Source organism: Manacus candei, unplaced genomic scaffold (assembly GCF_025592945.1).
Source record: "Manacus candei isolate 608988 ecotype Guabito, Panama unplaced genomic scaffold, ASM2559294v1 h1tg000084l, whole genome shotgun sequence".
Classification (NCBI taxonomy): Eukaryota; Metazoa; Chordata; class Aves; order Passeriformes; family Pipridae; genus Manacus; species Manacus candei.
The window spans coordinates 1,756,864-1,776,179 of record NW_026138132.1 but is presented as its reverse complement, the minus strand read 5'-3'; the positions used below and the strand labels follow the sequence as shown (position 1 = coordinate 1,776,179).

General features: G+C 68.1%; 2 protein-coding genes across 7 annotated transcripts; both read right to left on the bottom strand.

The window, feature by feature from the left end:
* Nucleotides 1–17: 17 nt before the first annotated feature.
* On the bottom strand, nt 18–7,191 carry LOC127482032 (actin filament-associated protein 1-like 2). The gene is made up of 15 exons (XM_051811963.1): nt 6,876–7,191; nt 4,120–4,248; nt 3,943–4,017; nt 3,760–3,836; nt 3,482–3,563; nt 3,192–3,409; nt 2,494–2,673; nt 2,221–2,304; nt 1,944–2,031; nt 1,648–1,865; nt 1,430–1,560; nt 1,024–1,337; nt 522–671; nt 248–408; nt 18–170 (listed from the first exon to the last, which is right to left on the bottom strand). Exons 1-15 carry the CDS (start codon nt 7,189–7,191, stop codon nt 18–20), a joined length of 2,376 nt encoding a protein of 791 aa, XP_051667923.1.
* On the bottom strand, nt 7,183–19,091 carry DMTN (dematin actin binding protein). 6 transcript variants are annotated; one of them, XM_051811914.1, is made up of 17 exons: nt 18,974–19,091; nt 13,196–13,259; nt 12,891–12,947; nt 12,304–12,378; nt 11,997–12,152; nt 11,809–11,853; nt 11,556–11,667; nt 11,392–11,448; nt 11,153–11,305; nt 10,959–11,068; nt 10,766–10,871; nt 10,141–10,202; nt 9,971–10,019; nt 9,246–9,253; nt 8,943–9,002; nt 8,764–8,844; nt 7,183–8,673 (listed from the first exon to the last, which is right to left on the bottom strand). In XM_051811914.1, the coding sequence occupies exons 3-17, from the start codon at nt 12,906–12,908 to the stop codon at nt 8,560–8,562; spliced, it is 1,206 nt and encodes a 401-aa protein (XP_051667874.1). In that variant the 5' UTR covers nt 12,909–12,947; nt 13,196–13,259; nt 18,974–19,091; the 3' UTR covers nt 7,183–8,559. The 6 variants fall into 6 exon arrangements, with proteins under 6 accessions (XP_051667874.1, XP_051667873.1, XP_051667872.1 ...); XM_051811913.1 differs by lacking the exons at nt 7,183–8,673; nt 8,764–8,844; nt 8,943–9,002 and having other exon boundaries at nt 9,149–9,253; nt 12,304–12,375; XM_051811912.1 differs by lacking the exons at nt 7,183–8,673; nt 8,764–8,844; nt 8,943–9,002; nt 18,974–19,091 and adding an exon at nt 17,008–17,209 and having other exon boundaries at nt 9,151–9,253; nt 12,891–12,966.
* Between the last annotated feature and the right edge of the window lie 225 nt (nt 19,092–19,316).

The window sequence follows — 19,316 nt, the reverse complement described above, 5'->3', positions numbered from 1 at the left end:
CTCCCCGTGCCCTGGGATCACCTGAGCCCTTCCCACCCCGCCTGGATCCCCGGGGGTACCTTCCTCTTCTGCCTCACGTTCCCCTTCTCCACGATGACGGGTGACGGGGGCGGTTTCAGGGCGCTCCTCGCCGACGTGGTGCGTTTCAGCAGTGGCCTGAGGAATGATCCCTGGGGGAAAAACAGCGGGGAGAGGGTGAGGGCAGCCCCCCAAACCCTTTGCTCTCCCTGCATCCCGTGTCCCCCACCTCGGAGCCGGCCGAGCTGGCGGTGGCAGCGATGTGGCCCTTCAGTGACTTCCCGATGGCCAGGAGGTTCATCTCAGAGCCGGCTTTCAGCCTGCCCTTCACACGGCAGGCCCTCTCCAGCTGTCCCACCTTCTCCTCCAGCTTGGGAAAGGCTCTCTTCCCTGCAAGGACAGCGGGAGCACTGCCAAGCCCGGGCACGCCTTGACCCTGCCAGTTGCTCCAGCGAGGACCAGGCAGCCCCTGGCAGCAGGGCAGAGCCCCTCTGTGACCCTACCAATGAGGATGTCCAGCCCATCCCGAGTCCCTTTCCTCTCGGGCAGTGTCAGGGTGCGCTGAGATTGGGAAAGATCCCTGCTCTGGAGGTTGGGGTTCTCCTTTGCCTGCTGTGGGCTGGGAGCTCTGCTCCGGGGTGCTGGTGGGGGTGCTGGGGAGGAAAGGAAGAGGAAGGATGCTCAGGAGGATGGGAAGGGGGAGGATTCTGGTGAGGAAGGCCAGGGAAAGGATGCTGGGGAGGAAGAGAAGAGGAGGGATGCTGGGGAGGATGGGAAGAGGCAGGATTCTGGGAAGGAAGAGCAGGGAAGTGATGCTGGGGAGGAATGAAAGAAGGATGCTGGGGAGGAAAGGCAGGGGAAGGATGCACAGGATTAAGGACTGGGAAATCATGGCACAACACCACGTTCATGGGCACCACAGCCCTCACCCCAGCCCCCAGGATTGGGGTGCAAGGGAGGACCCTGCTGCACTCTTGGGAGGAGCACCCAGCCCCTCTCACCTGCCTGCGAGGGCCGGGCACTGCCCAGGGCATTGCTGCTGGCACAGGTGGGCAGTGCAGACACGGGTCTCCTGCGCTGCCCTTGCACCGCCCGGTCCAAACTCTGCTGCTGTGGAAGGAAATATTGGGAGAATCCCACAGGCAAGAGGATGGTGGGAGCCCGTCCCCCCACCCCGGGGGTGGCATGAGCAGGTTACCAGCTGCTGCAGCCGCTCTGCGTTGGAGTAGAGGTGCTTGGGGGCCTCGGCTGGCAGGGGGTGCCCAAAGGGGTCATCCATGTAGGTGTTGGGGGTGGGCACACGGCGCAGCATCAGCCCGCTGCGAGCAGGAGAGGGGGCCCGTTAGTTCCCACACCCCGCAGAGCAGCAGGAGGGCTGGGGGTGGCCCTGCCTCGTCCAGAAGCTCCTTACCCGGCAGCAGGGCGGCTGCTGGCATCGCCAGGCCGGGGGGGCTTGCTGTGGGGTCCGTCACCCGCCGGCTCCCCTCCTCCCCTGGCCTGCAGGGTCTTCAGCCAGGCTTCCCTCTCCTCATCTGACCGGGCCTGGCGTGGGGCAGGGGGTTCCAGGCTCAGCGCGTGCCCCCCCCTCCTTGGCAGGAGGGACGTGAGGGCACCGTGGCCGCCCCTCACCTGCAGCAGGGCGAGCTCCCGGCCCCGCTGGGCGATGCGGATGCGCAGGTTCTGGGGGGACCCGGCGGCCGCCCCGGGGGAGACCTCGCAGCCGTCCAGGCGCAGGGCGCAGACGGGGCGCTGGGCAGGGCCGGGCTCGGGGAACATGCGCAGGGCTCCCTGGCGCACGGCACACCACAGCCGCTGCCAGCGGCCCCGCAGCCGCACCGCCAGGAACCCTGCGGGCCGGGAGCCCCCGTCAGCGGCACCGTGAGGGGGGCAGGACCCCCCCCTCGCCCCCTCCCCACGCACCCCACCTCCTTTGGTGTCCTTGCCGGGCTGTGGGCTGTGGGTAGGGCTCTGCCCGGAGCGATCCTGTTCCTCCTCCTCTTCCTCCCTGCCGAGCTGGGGGCCGGCAGGCTGAGAATGGGGGTGCAGAGAGCCCCGACTCTGCGGGTTTCACACCCCACCCCACACCCCAACTCCCTCCCCAAGCCAACCCTTCCTTGGTGTCACCCAGCAGGGCCACCAGGATGTGGAATCGGGTGTGCTCCTGGCCCTCTCCCGTGCCCGGCTCTCCCTGGACAAGCTCACCCTGCTGAGCCTCGAGGAAGGGGATGCCGGGGCGCTGAGGGCTGCCAGCCCCCCGGGGGCATCGCTGCTGACCTCCTCGATCACCTGCCGAGGGAAACGGGGAGCGCTGCACCCCGGGCTCCTGCTCCCCCTCTAACAGGGCTCCAACGCCCCCGGGAAGGGAGCTGGGAGCAGACAGGATCACCCCCAGCCCCCCCGGGAGCACTCCAGCAGGGCTGTGCCCCCGTTTCTCCCTGCCCACCCCGCTCCTGCCCGGCTGCAACACCTCCAAACCTTCCTCCAGTCCTCAGCCTGCTGCCGGCTCTGGAAGCCGATGACCAGCACCTCTCCTGCTGTGCCTGTCACCTTCAGGGCGTGTGGCATCTTCTTGCCTCGCTTGTCCTTGTAGGTGACGCGGCAGCCCCGCAGGTCCAGCTCCAGCACCGGCTGCAGGTCGGCGGCACACCTGAAGCACTGCGGGGGCACGGGGGGTCAGCAGGGCGTGGGGACCTGCTCCCAACCTCCATCCAGCCAGCCATCCATCCATCCACTCATCCACTCATCCATCTATTCAGCCATCCATCTATTTATCCATCCATCCATCCATCCACCCATCCACTCATCCATCTGTTCATCCATCCAGCCATCCAGCCATCCATCCACCCATCCATCCACCTATTCACCCATCCATCCATTTATCCATTCATCCATCCATCCACCCCTCCATCCCTCCATCCATCCACCCATCCACCATCCATCCATCCATCCATCCCTCCATCCCTTCATCCACCCACCCATCCACCCCTCCATCCACCCATCCATCCACCTATCCATCCCTTCATCCATCCACCCATCCACCCACCCACCCACCCCTCCATCCACCACCCATCCATCCAGCTATCCCTCCATCCATCCATCCATCCATCCAACCACAATCCCTCCATCCGCCCACCCACCCCCCCACCCCTCCTCCTCCTCCCCCAGCCCCTCACCAGCAGCACGTGCTCCCTGACGATGAAGAGCTGCTTCGCCCACTGTCCCAGCCAGCGTTTCCTCCAGAGGAAGCCGCAGAGCTGGGCCTCGGGGCGCCCGGGGGGCTCGGCCTCGGGGCTGGTGCCCAGCGGCCACCTCAGGTAGTGGGCACGGTCCGTCACACCCTCCTCCTCCTCCTCGTACGACTCGTAGTGGCTGCTGTCGGTGTCGGCCCCGCCTGCGGGCCGGGGCGGGGTCAGGGGGGTGGGCGCACGCCGGGGCTGGGCGGGGGGCGCGGGGGGGTCCTCACCGGAGCATCCGCTCTGGGGTTCCGCGTCTTCGTACGAGTCGTCGGCCGGTGGGGACGGTGAGACACCCCCCAGCACCTTGTTCTGGGGGGAGAAGGGGTGCTCCAAAGGTGCTGCCCCCCCCCGAGGCACCTGAAGCGGGTGGGACCACGGAGACCTTCCCTCCCCCGCCTGAGTGAGGTTTCAGTGCAGGGGTGGCCACCGGTGCCCCTCTGCCATCGCTTGTGCCGCTGCCAGAGCCCCCCGCAGCCCCTCCATCGCCCTCCAGTGCCCCCCTTACCCCTCCGTGCAGGCTGGGGGCGCTGGCCGGGCGGCACTCGCAGCCTCTCCCTCCCGCTGCATCCGCCGTCCTGGAGCCTGGGGGAAAAGCGGGACTGGCAGCGGCGTTGTGGGGCGGAGAGGGGTCGGGCACCCCCAGCCGTGCGCGGAGGAGAGGGAGGGTGGGTCGGAGCGTGGGACTCACCCGGGCCGGTCCGGCCCTGCGGGGTCCCCGGGGAGGGCGAGAGGCAGCGCATGATCATGTACTCTGCATCCTCTGCTGCGGGGGGAGCGCCCGGTCACAGTCCCGCCCCTGCGCCCTTCCCGCTGCCCACCGGGCACCCACCGGGGGCTTCCCCCCGCCCTCCGGCCCCGCACTCACACGGGGGGCTCTGCAGCCGGGACAGGAGGTCGGACACCGACTTTTTCTTGGCCCGAGCCGCGGCGCTGAGGCTCTCCCGGTCCAGGATGAGCAGGAAGGACCGCAGGTCCGACAGCAGCTTGTCCAGGTCTGCGAGGGGCAGGGAAGTGCCACCGCAGCCACCAGAGGAGGGCGGGCAGGGGCTCCTCGATGCCAGGGGGGTGACGTGCCCCATCCCACTGGTCGTGCCCCCGCTCCAGCACCTGCCCCTGCCCTGCACAATCCCACTATTGACAGCCCCAGGGGCACGGGGGAGGATGAGGAGGGGGGCTGGGGACCCGCGGGGATGAAGGCTCCTCTGTGTGCCCTCACAGAGCCGGTTTGTTCCCGGCTGGGCGAGGGGGAGCCACGGCCTGGGGGCTGCGTTGGGCACACGGAGGAGGAGGAGGAAGAGGATGAGGAGGAGGAAGAGGAGGAGGAGGAGGAGGAGGCCTGGCACGTGGGAGCAGCTGATGAAGGCTGAAATGCTGAGCATTCCCCCACTGCCTGCTCCGAGGGCAGGGAGCAGGGTCAGGGCTCAGCACCCACCAGGGACCCCACCTCTGCCGTGCCAGGAAGGAGGGATGGAGCGGGACAAGGAGCTGCTTTGTGCCGGGGAAGATGGGAATCCTGCAGCCTGTGCAGTGGGATGGACAGTACTGTGTCCACCCCACGGCCCCCCGAGGCGGGGGAGACATGGGGGGCTGTGGGCACAGGGAGAGGGCCCCTCTGTCCCCCAAGGGTGGCAGCTCGGGGTCTGGGCTCCGTGCAGGTGTTTCCTGCACTGAGGGAGCACATGGCAGGGCAGGACATGCAGGAACACCCCCAGCCCCACTCCCACAGAACCCCCTCACCCTGGGCACCTTCACACAGGAAGGGGCAGATGCCCCCTGAGCTGCCCCGGGGTCAGTGCCTGGCTCCCCTCGGGCTCCGTCCTGCCGAGCAGCTGGAAGTGGTTTGCAGGGCCCTGCTCCGGGCTCTGCTCCCTGCTCCCAGCTGGGATCAAACGTTCCAGACCCGCTGCTGGAACCCACCACCTCCTGGCACAGGGTCTGCCCCTCCTCGAGTCCCCCTGACATTTCCCAGCTGGAACAGGGACAATCCCAGCGAAACCACCGCCGGCCAGGACACTGCCCAGTGACCCCCTGCAGTGCCCCAGGTGACCCCGACATCCCATATCCCTAAATCCCATATTTCTCCAGGCTAGCAGGGATGCAGTGCACCCCAAAGAAGGTGCCAGCCCCCAGGGGAGGCGAGGGCAGGTGGGGGAAGGAGCCCACCAGTCCCATGTGTGTTACAGGGGCCACGGGTGAAGCCCCCTGCGAGGTGCTGGCACAGGGGGACCCCCTTCCCCTCCCAGTGTCCCCAGTTTGGGAGCACACACCCTGCCCGGGGGGAGAGGAAACATCTGGCAGTGCAGTGAGGCTGAGCAATGCCGGAGCTGGGCCCAAACATCTGGATTTCCCTGGAAACTGGGGAAGGGAAGGGAAGGGGGGGGGACCAGCTCCCTGGAGGAAAAGTCTGGAGTGGGAGGGGGAGAGCAGGGGCTGCCTGAAGGGACCCACGTGCAGCGTGGGGGACATGGAGACTGTCCCCCCTGCCCAGCGTGCCTGGCTTTGCCCCTCCCTCCCTCTCTCTTCTCCTCCGCCCAGGCCGAATTCCTCGGCAATGACATCTCTGTCCACTCACCCCTTTGCCCTCCCTGCAGCCCCCCCACCCCCCCCACGGCGCTCCCCCCTCGGTGGGGCAGGGAATCCATGCCCGGCCGTGCCCACGGCCAGTGCAGGGCAGGCAGGGGCTGCCCTCAGCCGTGGCCTCGTGCCAGCTGCCTGTGCCGTGCCAAGGGAAAGGCAGCCGGGATGGAAAACATCTGCCTCGGTCTCCAGGGCGGGAGGAAAACGCCTCCCCCCCCCCCAAAACACGGCGTGGTCTCCTAGCAAAGCTCCCTGCTCTCCCACGGGACGTGTCCCGGCACGGTGGCATCCTCATCCTCATGGCATCCGCATCCTCATCCTCGGGGGAGGAGGAGGAGGAAGGCCAGGAGGGGGAGGAAGGAGAGGGCTTGCCCAAGGGATGCCGTGGGAGCGCTCGATGCCTGGGTGATGCCCGCAGCCCGGGGGGATGAGAGGGCTGGAATTCGGGGCTGGCACCTCTGCCCTGCGTCCACGTGGATTTTGATCCGTGCACTGGGGCGCTGCGGGGTGCAGAGGCGGTGGCAGCGGCTCGGGGGGACCCCGGGGGTGGCTCTGGCCCAGCGCGGGATGACTCAGAGGAGGTTGGAGGCCGCCCCGAGCTCTCCTGCCCGCGGCGTGACCCGTCATGTGGGGAGGCTCCAGGCCACGGCTCCAGGGCGGGGACGCTCCCCCACGGCCACTGCGCCCCCCAAAACTGCCCCTGGGAGGGCGCTGGAAGAAGCCCTGGCACCCCCCTCCCTGCCGTGGCATCCCAGTGCTGGGAGGCACCCCGTCCCTGCTCCTTCACCCCCAGCACCCCTCCCGCAGCCCCCCGCACCTTCCACCACCCCAAATCCCCACTCTGCCCCCTTTTCACCCTCTCCACCTTCTCTTGCACCCCTTTTCCCCTTCCACACCCCCCGGGTACCCCCACGCCCAGCCGCACACGCGTGGGCACCCCCACGCAGCGCCCCCCGCACCCTCTACCCTCTTTCCCTCCCCTTTTTTAGGTTTGTACCCCTCCCCTCCTCAGCCTCGCATCGCTTTGTGCCCCCCCCCCCGTACCTCTCTGCCGGGACATGGTGCTGGAGCGCTCACATCGCGGCGGGAGCGGGATTGGGATCGGGACCGGGATTGGGATCGGGACCGGGACAGGGGCAGCGCTGTCCCGGCCCGGCTCGGCTCGCACACGCCCTGAGGGCCCCCAGCACAGCCCGGCCGGGGCGGGAGGAAGGCGGGGAAGGGCTCCGCATCCTCCTCGGAGCACCATCGCCATCTGCAGGGACCCGCGCTCGGGGACAACGGGGGGTCTGGGGGGATTTTGGGAAGGAGGAGGGAGGGGGGGGAAGCAAAGCAGCGGAGCCGGGCCGGGTAAAGCCATTTCACCTTTAATTGTAAGCAAAAAATCACTCTCACGCGGATTCTCCGACACCAGCAAATAAAATAAACTCTAACAAAAAAAAAAAAAAAAACAGAGAAAGTGAATCACTGTAGTCCAGTCCGAAAACAACCCATATTTATATATATATTTATAGATATGTCGTTTGTAGCAGTGAAAGGCAAGTATGGGCCAGTGAATTCCCGATAAATTACATTCTTTACATCCCAACAAGGTCTAGCGGCTGGAAAGTGGCTGGAAACAGAAACCGGGGAGCGTGGGGGGGAAAAAGGGGGGTGCGGGGGGAGAGGGGTCCTGCCCAAAACGTGTGCGGGGAGAGGGGAGGGGTGTGAGGAGGGGAGGTGCTGCCCGGTGCCGAGCCCTGCCTGCGCGGCCGGACGGGGGGTGGTGGGGACAGGGACAATGCCCTGCCCAGCCCCCCGGTGGCCGCGGTGCCCATCGAGCCGTGCCCTGCTCCAATCCAGCGCCCCAGTTCATCGTTGCCCAGTTCATCGCCCCAGTGCCCCCCTGCACGCCCCCAGTGCATCCCCCCTTCCCCTCCTGTACCCCCTCTCCCAGTGCATCCCCCCCCGTGGGCACATCTGCCCATGGAAATGCACCAGGAGCTGCCCCAGGGTCCCACTGAGACCCCCCTCCCCAAATTCATCCCAGATGCTCCCCCTCACCCCCCTCCCAGCCCTGCCCCGCTCCTGCCCAGTGCCAGGGGGGTTTGGCAGTGTCCTTGGGGGTCCTCGCTGCAGCAGCTGGCACGGGAGGGACCCGGGGGGGTGTCAAAAGTGGGAGGGGGGGGCTGGAGCGGGGCAGGGTGGGATGGCAGCCTGGTTTTTCCCGGGAGAACATCAGTCTGGCAGTGAGTCGGCCCCCGGGCTCTTCCCAAGTCTCAGGGTGGGAGAGGGGCACTCCAGGGGGCACAGAGGCACCCAGGGGGCACAGGGGCACCCAGGTTGTGGAGGTTGAAGGCAGCAGACCCCCAGGGAGGAGGGAAACCCCCCATCCAGTGCCCACCCCCCGAAGCCAGCATGCTCCCGGCCGGCTGAGAGCAGAGCCGGGCACTGCCCCTGCCAGTGGTCCCGGGAGAGGTGTAGGGGGGGAAAAAAGGGGGCACAAAGCCCAGAGACCCCCCCAAACCACCCCTCCTGGCTGAACCGTGCCTGCCCCAGGGCGGGGGCTGCCCCATCACCCCGTGGCCAGGCAGGTTCGAGCCCCCCCAAGCCCATTTCCCACGGGAGGAGCGAGGCCGGGAGGGGTGGGGCAGGTCTGGGGGTGTGGGAAAGGGGCCCTAAAAACCGGCTGAGAGCCCTAAAGCGGGTACACGGCGCGACACGGACGGGGCTCGGGGCCGGGCGGGGCTCAGAAGAGGAAGGCTTTCTTCTTCAGCTCGTTGCGCTTCCAGAGGGCCAGTTTGCTGAACTCCTCCGGGGGCATCTCAAAGACCTTCAGGAAATCCTCGGGGGACAGGTGTCTCTGTGTGGGGGCAGAGGGGATGGTGATGGGGTGCAGGGACCCCCCGTTGCACCCCCACCCCCCAAAAAAACCCCCTGGCACGGCCCCTACCTCCAGCCTGGTCCTGTCCACGCCGGGCGGTAGCTTCACGCGGCCTCGGTTCGTCACCATCAGCATCTCATAGGGGTAGATCTGTGGGGGGAAAGGGGGGCACACACGGCTCTAAGACCCTCTCCCAGCCCCCTCCCAGCCCTGTCCAAGCCCCCCAAGGCCCCCCCAGCCCCGCTCACCTTCTGCTCCAACATGCTGGGCAGGGAGTTCCCTCTGTCCATGCGCCCGCGTTGGCCGTTCTGGGGGGGGTAAAACCTGGTGTCAGCCCGGCCCCCCCTCCCCAAAGGGCTGCTCTCCCCCACCTGAACCAATGCCAAGGTGGTGGTCTCCAGCCTGGCATGGCACAGCCCCCCTCCCACCTCCAGCTGGCCCCTGTCCCCTCTGGGATCAGTCCCAGAGGTATCCCAGGTGTGTCCCCCCCCATCCCATCATACGTCACCCTCTCGCTGGGTCTCCGTCCTGGCAGCCAGGTGAGTTCTTACCTGCAGGGCTGGCAAACACAGAGGAGCAGGGCTCAGCCCTGGGCATCCCCTTTGTGACCCCTCCAGCACCCTCCCCCAGGTGATGAGAAGCCCCCAGAGGTTGTTCTCCAGCCTCTGCTGAGCCCAGGTTTGCCCCACACTCCCAATCCCTTGGGACATCCCCACATCCCACCCGAACATCCCAATTCCCCCAGGACAACCCCACATGTCTGGGATGTCCACACATCCCCTGGAACACCCTCCTATCTCCAGGACATCCATGAATCTCTGGGACATTCCCACATCCCTTGGGGCACCCAGGACGCCCCTGCAACTCCAGGACATCCCCACATCCCCACGGACATCCCCACATCCCCTGGGAAACCCCCACAACTCTGGGACATCCCCACATCCCTGGGACATCCCCACAACTCCGGGACATCCCCACATCCCTGGGACATCCCCACAACTCCAGGACATCCCCACATCCCTGGGACATCCCCACAACTCCAGGACATCCCCACATCCCTGGGACACGCCCCCATCCCCTGGGACTCACCCACAACTCCGAGACATCCCCACATCCCCCCAGACATCTACACATCCCCTGGGACACCCCAACATTTCCAGGACATCTCCACATCCTTGGGACATCCCCCCATCTCCTGGGACTCCCCCACACCCCCTGGGACTCCCTCACACCCCCTTTCCCAAAAATCAGCCCCATTCCATGGGCTGATCCTCACCTGGACTGCCCTTCTCGCTCCCCGCCGAGCCGAACTCTGCCGACTGCAGCTGCAGGGGGACAGGGGACAGGGGACAGGGGACAGGGTCAGAGCAGAGCCACCCCCCGAGCCTGTCCGGGGTGGGGCATGACCCCAGGAGTGCGGGGGGGCCGCTGCTGCTGCCCACTCACCCGGGTGAGGGTGCTCCTGCCCGAGGCTGGCAGGGAGGAGCTCTTGTAGCTCGTGTGCAGGGCTGGAAGAGAGGAGAGACGGTCAGGGGGGCAGGCAGGGAGGTGGGAGCTGGCAGGAACATGGGAGAGGCAGGCAGGGACGTGGGAGATGGCAGGGATGCGGGAGGTACAGGCAGGGATGTAGGAAGCATGGGTAGGGATGTGGGACCTGCCAGGGGTGCAGACGGGAATGTGGGAGGTACAGGCAGGGATGCAGGCAGGGATGCAGGAGCTGGCAGGGGTACAGGTAGGGATTGGGAAGTACGGGCAGGGGTGCAGGCAGGGATGCTGAAGAGCAGGCAGGGATGTGTGAAATACAGGCAGGGATGCAGGCAGGGATGCAGACAGGGATGCAGGAGGTACAGGCAGGGGTGCAGGAGGTACGGACAGGGGTGCAGGAGGTACGGACAGGGGTGCAGGAGGTATGAGCAGGGGTGTAGGAAGTACGGGCAGGGGTGCAGGAGGTACGGGCAGGGGTGCAGGAGGTACGGGCAGGGGTGCAGGAGGTATAGGCAGGAGTGCAGGTAGCCAGAGCCGGCGGGTGAGGCAGGGAAGGGCCGGGCTGCGGGATGAACACCCCACGTACACGTGTGGAAGGGCGTCCGGTCCGGCAGCGAGCGGGTTTTTCTCCGGATCGGGAGAGATTTCTCCATCTCCTCCTTCAGGATCAGCTTCCCGAGGTTGGAGGTGACCTGGGGACGAGGGGAAAGCGCGTTGGGAGCAACATCAACACCCCCCCAGCCCCTCCCCAGGCGCCGCCCGCCCGCTCTGCCCCTCACCTTGCTCAGCTCCTGCTTCTGGAGCTCCCGCAGGTTCTTCATCTCCTCCGTCAGGTCCTCGTCCTCCTCCTCCCCTCTCTTGGAGGCCATCCGCCTCCTCCACTCCGTCTCTGCGGGCACAGGGGGGTGTCAGAGCCCTTCCCGGCACCCCACGGGGGTCTCTGAGCGGGATAACCCCCCCCATTCCCACCTACCCACGACGGCCAGGGACGGGGGGCACGGCCAGTAGTCGGTCTCGATCTTGGCGGGCTGGTTGGGGTCGGGGGGCTGCGCCGCCGGGAACTTGGAGGATTCGATGATCAGGTCCTCGATGAGATGCTTCCCGTGGTGGGCGCTGGAATGGTGGTCTGTGGGGTGCAGGGGGGGGGTGAGGCAGTGCCTTTTGGGGCGCCCCATCCCACGGGACAGACCCCACACACACACCCACACTCACCTTTCTGCCGGTAGATCGGGGGCTTCTTGTATATGTTGAGCTCCGTCGTGTCGGTCTCTGGAAGGAGAAAGGGGGGTCGAGGGGTGTGCAGGGACCACCAGGGTGGGTCTGGCAGTGCCAGGGGGGCCCACTGTGGGTGGGGTCCCAGTGCCAGGGGGTCGTACCGGGTCGGTGGAAGTGCTGGACGCTGCTGCGGGTGGAGGAGCCGCCCTGGCGCGAGGCGGGCACGGGGGTGCTGGTGGGGGGCTGCCGGCTCTCCAGCCACTCCCGGATGACCTGCGGGCAAACAGGGGGGAGCAGCGATCAGCCAGACCTCCCCTCCCCAGAATTCAGCATCGCCCCTTCCTCCTCCTCCTCCTCCTCCCCCCCGGAATTCCGCCCCCTGCATCCCAAGCCCCAAGCGGTGCCGTTACTCACCTCCGGAGACGGAGGGGGAGAGATGGATTTGGGAGACAGGGAGCGCTGCAGGGAGGCAAGAAGCATTTTATTCCACTTTATTCCGGCAGCCCCACAGCTGGGATTCCCTCCCCCCCCACCCCATGATCCTTCTCCTTCCCCAAAAACACCCCGGGGGACACGGGCCAGGGGCCCAGGGGCATCCTCACCTCCCGGCTCCGGGGCAGCTCCACGTGCTCCATGAGCGAGTAGGTGAAATGGGGTTCATAAATCATCAGGTCGGGGCGCTCGATGTCCAGGATCGCCTTGTCCTTAGGGATGGCAGCCAGGTCCTTGTATCCCAGGACCTCGTTGTCCATTTTGGCCTGGAAAGGAGGGAAAACACCTTCATTTGGAGAGCAGAAAGGGGATATTTGGGAACATGGCCCTGCCAGGGTGATGGAGGGGGTTTGAGGAGGCGCATTCCTGTCCCCACGGGTGGAGGGATGTGGTGGGAAGGTGGGAATGGCTTCTTACCACGATGCTGGAGGGCGATCCAGGAACGCTGGATCCACGGGAAGAACAGACGCTCCCAGGGGAGGTCAGTGGCTGCTGGATGGAAAAGGAGACATTTTAGGCCAGGAAGGGGCTCAGGGTTGTGTTTGGGAACCCGGGGCGTGGCAGGGGGGCCAGCCATGGTGCCCATGGACCTCAGTGCCCCGGGATAAAGATTCCTTGGGGATTTCTGGCTGGGCACTGGGGTCTCCTTTGCTCCTCTGGGGACAGGGGACAGTGCCTCGGCCAGGACACGCTGCCACTAGATGGTGCTGCCAGGCTGGGCTGGGAGGAGGAGGAGGAGGAGGAGGAAGGCAGAGCCCTGCTAAGGGCATCCCATTCCCACATGTCCTTGGCCACCAGCCCCTGCCCTTGGCCACCAGCCACTGCCTGCATGTCCCCAGCACCCTGCTTGCATCCCCAGCACCCTGTCCTGCACCCCCAGCCCCTGCTTGGGCCCCCAGCCCCTGCTTGGACCCCCAGCATCCTTTCTGGACCCCAAGCACCCTTTCTGGACCCCCAGCACCCTGCCCACATCCCCCAGGACCCTGCCCACGGCCCCCCCTTACCTTCTGTAGTCTTTCCATTCAGCTGTGGGCAGGAGAGGTGGTGTCAGTCACAGGGTCCTGTGGGGACAGCAGAGGGCTGGGGGCACAGCCAGGGTGGGCACAGAGCACCCCCATGTTGGTCAGGGGCTAGGTGCCCACATCCCACCACCCTCCTGCCATGGGGCAGCCCCCCAGACACCAAACCCTAAGGTGGCAGGAGGCTGGTACGTCCCCCCCTGCCAAATATCGCTGTGCTGGCAGCAGGACAGGCTTCCCAGGGGGTGCCACTGTCCCCCAGGCCGGGGGGACAGGCACGGGGCACTCACCGCTGCCTCTGTGGCTCCACATCCCTCTGGACGCCGACACCGGGCTGGGGCTCGGATATTCCCTCTGCAAGGGAGACGGGAGAGGTGACGGTGACTCACAGGAAGGTGGAGCTCCACCTCATCGCCGCCGCTGTCCCTGCGGACCCCGGTGCCCTGCCGTGTGTCCCCTGCCCGTGCCGGCTGCCTGGCGGCTGCTGACGGTGCTGGCAAGCGGGAGCAGCGGGAATGACGCCCTTTTGTCCGGCGGCCTCGAGAAGGCTCCAGCGGGAGCGGGACGGGCGTGCTGTGCTCAGCCCCCCACAGCCCCCCGGGGCCTCGGCCCTCCCTGTGCTTTACACCCACAATGCCGCGCACACAAAGGGGAAAATTCCCCATTCTCCTCAAAACTTCTCCTCTCGGAGGGGGGAGGGAGTTGGGAAAAGCCTCGTGAGAGCCGGGCAACAACAGCGCTGGAACCCTCCGGCCCTGAACCCCAACCCTGGGCGTGGGCTGGGGGGTGTCACCGCCTCTGGGGACCCCAACCCTGCTGTCCCCCAGCCCCACGGCCCCCAGGACGGGCGAATCACCCCTTGTGGGATGCAGAGATGGAGAAGGAGCAGGTCTGAGAAATCTGGGAGCATCCTCCCGCTGCCGGCACGAGGGTCCAGCCCAGCATGAGGAGGCCCTGCCGGCAGCTCCATTCCCCCCCCAACCACAAATGACCCCCATATTCGTCACCGGAGAGGGCTTTTAACCCTCTCACCCCCACCCCCAGCACCTCCCAGCCCCCCCCGGGGGTCGGCAGCGCCGGGGGCCGGTGGGACGGGATGGGCCCCGAGCGCGGCACAAGGCGGCATTGTCCGGGCACATCCATGAGCTCACACTTTCCAGCGGCGGGGCCAGGGCAGCCCCCCGGCCTCCGGTCACACCCCCGGGGGCGTTTGGGACACCGGCGGGGCCGCGGTGGCAGCGAGCAGATGGATGCGACGGCGGAGGAAGCGGCGGGAGGGGGCGCGGGGACGGCTGGATGCGGACGCCGGAGGGGAAGGAAAAACAACCCCGAGCCGGGGGGTGCGGAGAGATGCCAAAAAAACCTGGCGAAGGGTGCCAGGGCTGCACAACCAGCTCGGCCACGGTGTGTGTCTGTCCCGTCCGTCCCCCCCCCCCCCCGCGCTGGGGGACGCGGGGACATCTTATCTGGCGCAGGCAGGGAGCCACCGCCCCGATGGCAGCCGCGCTCCCCATGGCAACATCCAATCTCCCCGCAAGCCCGCTGGCAGGTGCCCCGCGTGTTCCCGAGATAAGCGTGTTTGGGATTTTCCCGGCCAGGAGGGCGAGAGGAAGAGGGGAGGGTGAGGGGGAGCCACGCCGTTCCCCCCTCCCAGGGCGATGCTGAGGGTACCCAGGGAGCGTCGCCGGAGCGGGGAGGGAAAGGAGCTGGGTAGGGAGTCACGGGAAGAGTGGTGGAGGAGGGAGGGAGGGACGGACAGACAGACAGGACACGCGCCGGAGGGGGCTCACCGGGATGTGGGGGTGCTGGTCCCCCCCCAATCTCCTGTCCCCGGGTTGGGGGGGCAGTGGCGAGGGCTGTGCTGCAGCGGGAAGAGGCCGGTTCCCTCCTCCCCACCCCGAGGAAATCCGGATTTGACTTTTCGCAGCCGCCAAAGCCATCAGTGCCCGGCCCTGGGCCAGGGGCCAGGCTGGGAGAAACCCCCCCACTGCCCGCGGGGGAGCGGGCAGGGACCCCCCCCAGCCTTCCTCCCCTCGCCCTCCTCCTCATCCTCCCTTCCTCGCCCCTGCCGCGGTGCGGGGCAGGAGCCCCCCGGTGTCCCCGCAGCCTCCCCGGCTCCCCGCCAGCGGTGGAAGCGGGGGGGACACGCGGGGTCACAAGTTCCCCGAACAGACGGTTCCCGCCAGCCCTGGGAACGGCGTCCGGTGTTTCCCAGCCCAGCCCAGCCCAGCCCCGGCCTCCTCCTGCTCCTCCTCCCGACACAAACCCCAAACAAACACAGCCCGGGAGAGGCCCGGAGCATCCTCCACCGGGGGAAAAACCGAGGCACCGCCGCACGTGGGGCCCCACCGGCAACTTGATCGCGACCACGGGAGCACGTGGGTCCCCGACCCGGTGTCCGGTTCCTCCTTTGTCCTGTTTCTCCCTTTTCCATCCCCGCCGGGGCATCTCCCGGCGGCGGGAGCGACCCCGTGCCTATCGACAGCCCGGCCCATCGCTTCCGTGCCACTGCACCCCGCTCGGGGACCCCGGTGGCCTTAAAAGCCACCAGCCGGCAGCGCCTGGCCGCGGGGTTTTTTCCATCCCCCGGGATGGAAGGTGCGTCCTGCGGCGGGCACGGGGATGCTCCGAGCCTCAGTTCGCCGGGTTGCGGGAGCAGCAACCCGCCCACCCCATCCCGGGGCGGATGGAGACGGAGAGGAGGCACTTCCACCTCCTCGGTTCCTCCCCTCCAAGGAATCTGGGCCAACCCACCCGCTCTCCCGCTCCCTCAGCGCTGCCGGGAGGCTCCGAGCCCTCAGACAAGTTTAGAGCGGGGATACCCGGCCCTCACCCCAAAGCTCCCGGTTGGGGGGGGTCCGGCCCCGGCCCCCCTGCCCCGCTGGCCACGCCGCAGCCCGCTTTGGGCCGCGGCTCACGTGGCACGTAATCTGGGATCAGAGTGGGATTAGCCTGCTCATCCCGCACGCGGAGGGACCCGCTGGGGGTGTGTGCGGAGGCCGCGCCCTCCGGGGCTCCCCGCGGGGGTCTGGTGGTGCCCCCCGGCCCCAAAGACCCCCCCCAATTCTGCCAGCTCTCCAGGAACAGCCCCCAGGGATGCCCAGCACCGGGAACCTCGGGGTGGGGGGGCCCTGGGCACCCCGATACCGGGCATGGGGCTGTCACAGCGAGGTGCCCACCTGGCAGGACACCGGGGGTGTGGCCGGGGGGTCCCCGGGGCCGAGGTGGCAGCTGGTGGCCCAGGTTTTCCCGGGAGAGGCAGGAATTAGCGCTGCCTGAGCACCCACCCTGCACGCCCACAGCCGGGGGCTGAACCCCCCGTGGAGGTGGTTCCATTCCTGGCCAAGAACTGAGAGGGGGAGGCGCGTTTTGCACCCCAAATTCCCCCCTCCAGGTAGCCCCCCGATGCTCCATGGTGGGAGTTTGGCCCTTTGGTGCTTTGCCGGGGGGGGGGGGCAGGAGAAGCTGGTGGTGGTGGGGGAGGCTCCAAAATCCCGTGTCCACGGCAAAACTCCCTGTCCACGGCCAGGGATCATCAAAGCCCTTCACGTGGGGGGTGGGATGGGGAGTAACCCCCCATTTAACAGCGCTGAGACCCCACAAGCTCACCCTGCAAGCAGGGCTGGAACTGGCAGGGCTGTCCCGGCCTCCTCCCTTGGGATACGCGGTGCCCATGGCAATGTCCCCGGGGGAGGAGGGCAGGGGGTGTCCCGGGGGGGTTGTGGAGCACTGTGATGCCCCGGGGGGTGGGGGGGAGCAGGTGAGGTGTCGGCGAGGGGTCGGCGATGGAACCCCCTGTCCCCACGTCCCCGCCCCGGGTCACCGCCCTCCCTATCCCCCCGGCCCCCCGCAAGGGCAGGGAGCAGGGGGGGAAAGGGGAGGACGAGACAAGACATGGGGTTCCTTTCAGCCCTCTCCCCCACACACAAATCCCCCGGGAGAGCCGGCAAAGGGGGAGCGGCGGGAGACGGGAAAGCAAAGACCGGCCGCGGCGAACCGTCCCCCCCGCACCCCCCCGGGGCCGCGCGTATCCCCCACCCGCGTCCGCGTCCCCCCCTCCCGAGCCCCGCAGCGCACGGCCCTCACTCACTCCCTCACTCACCTAGGCGCGGGGAGGGCACCGCATCCCTCCAGCCGCGGGGCGCTGCGGGGGGACGCCCTCGGCCCGCTCCGCTCGCCCGGCCACCCGATCGCGCGTGGGGGCCACCGGGGCTGCGGCGGCTGCGGCGCATCCGAGAGCGTGACGGCGGGGCGGGCGAGAGGGCGAGCGAGCGGAGGAGCGGACGAGCCTATCTGCCACCGCCAGCCCCGCCGCCCTCGCCGCCCGATAACCGCGCCGGGGTGGGCGGGGGTGGGTTGCGTGGGAGGCTGCGTGGAGGGGTGGAGGAGCGCGCGGATGGGTGGGCGGGTGGGTTGCGTGGGTGCCGCTCGCCTCTGCCCACCTCGCTCGCTGCTGGCTCAGTCCCTTTCCCAACAAGGGGAGAATTAGCCGGCATCATGACGAAGCAGTTATTGGCTCCCGCTCCTCCCGCTTCCCCCGGCACAAAGAGGGAGGAAAACAGCGATAACCCGGCCTGCCCCGCTGCCAGGAACTGCCCGGACCCCCGGCACCACCCCTGCAGCCCCCGCTGCCAACCGGGCACGGCAGCCCCTGCTCCCCCTCGCAGCCCCTCGCCGGGGTTTGGGCACCCCCAGCCCCGATCGGGGGAGCTGAGCACCCTGCTGGGCTGTGACAGGGTGTGGGGGAGTGGTGGGGGGCACCTGCCGTCCAACCCGACGCCCAGGCTGGGTTTGGGGGGTGCTGTGAGGGCGGCGCCCACCCCCCGCTGCCCTGGGAAGGGAAATCCGGCAGGAATCTCCATCCGCGGGGCCAGCGGAGCCCAGGAAGGGCCGGGAGGCGCTGAGGACCTGCCAAAATCAAACCCTGGGCTCTGGCAGGGAGAGCTGATGCCCCTCCCCGCACATCCTGAGCCCCCCACATGCCGGGAGTCCTTGGGATGAGCCCCCAGGGCTGGGCTGGGGCAGGGCACGGAGGTTGTGACCATCCCTCATCCCCCTGGAACCGCTGGGAACAGGCCTGGCTGAGGATGCAGGCACCCGGCACGGGAACGGTGCCACGGCTGGACCCCCCCGGGGGCGGCGGGGCTGCGTTGGTGCCGCAGCGCTGGGATCCAGCGTCTATTCCCGGCTCTGTGTGGGAGAGAGCAGCCTGCTGACAGCAGCTCCCTCTCTGGGTCCTCTCCCCAGCGCTCTGCTCCCGCTGTTTGCTGCCTCCGTTCCTGTCCTGGCTCAGGGAAGGGCTGCTGGACCCCCTGGAAGCACGTCCGGGGGGATGCGCTCTCGGGGGGATGCACTGGGGGGGGATGGACACCCAGGGGGATGCACTGGGGGGGATGGACACCCAGGGATGAATAAATACCTGGGAGGGAGGAACACACCCAGGGACGCACATCTGGGGGGGATACACACCCGGGGGGGGGGGATACACACCCCGATGTGAAGGTCTGGGGGGGATACACCCCCGGGGGGATGCACACACGTGTCCTTCGGCGCCAGGGCCAGCCCGGCTCGCCGATCCACGAGCAGCCCGCGATGCCGCCGCGCCCCCCGCGCTGAGGGGGCTCCGCCGGCCCCAGCCGCCCCCCCGGGGGCCGTGCCCATGAATAATCGAGGCCGTGGCCGCCTTCCACCCCCCCCCCCCCCCTCACCACCACCACCACTAACCCAGTTTCTCAAGCATGAAGACGATCGCAGCGGCTGCTCGGGCGGATTCCACCTGCGCCCGGGGCCGCTCGGGCGCCTGAACCCGCCGTGGCACCCGCGGGGGGCTCAGCACCCCCCAGCCCCCAGCCCCGCACCCCGAGGTGCCCGCAGGGATGGAGGGAGGAGTTTGGGAACGCACTTATCCCGCTCCAACCAGCCCCGGCAGGCTCGCAGAGCCCCCCCCCGTCCCCGTTCCCGCTGGGTCACCCCCGGTCCCGGTGGAGCTTCCAAAGCCGGGCCTAAGGCAGGAGGATGCCGGGGGGGTGCTGGGGGGAGTGTGGGGGGCACGGGGAGCGCGGCCCTACCTTCAGGGGAGCCCATGGCCCGCCGCAGGCAGCGCTGCCCGTCCGCCGGGAGCCATCCCTGCGCCGAGCATCCCCTCCCCTGCGCCGCACGGCACGTTGCCACAGCGACCGCCTCCCGCCGCAGCCGGCGGGATGGAGCGCGGAGGATGTGCAGGAGCATCCCTCGGCCTCCAGCCGGGGATGGAGGGGGCGCGGGAGCGGCCTCGGGGCTCAGGGAGGGATGGAGGGGGTGCGGGAGCTTCCTTTGGGCTCAGGGAGGGATGGAGGGGGTGCGGGAGCATCCTTTGGGCTCAGGGAGGGATGGAGGGGGTGCAGGAGCATCCTTTGGGCTCAGGGAGGGATG

Coding starts and splice junctions, on each gene's coding strand:
- DMTN (XM_051811914.1), bottom strand. Junction 11,668..11,808: donor CTCCCCCTCCGTCTCCGGAG/GTGAGTAACGGC, acceptor GTTTGCCCGCAG/GTCATCCGGGAGTGGCTGGA. Junction 11,449..11,555: donor CCAGCACTTCCACCGACCCG/GTACGACCCCCT, acceptor TTCTCCTTCCAG/AGACCGACACGACGGAGCTC.
- LOC127482032 (XM_051811963.1), bottom strand. CDS start 7,191: ATGGCTTTACCCGGCCCGGCTCCGCTGCTTTGCTTCCCCCCCCTCCCT. Junction 2,032..2,220: donor CTTCCTCGAGGCTCAGCAGG/GTGAGCTTGTCC, acceptor GCCGGCCCCCAG/CTCGGCAGGGAGGAAGAGGA. Junction 1,561..1,647: donor GGGAGCTCGCCCTGCTGCAG/GTGAGGGGCGGC, acceptor GCCCCACGCCAG/GCCCGGTCAGATGAGGAGAG.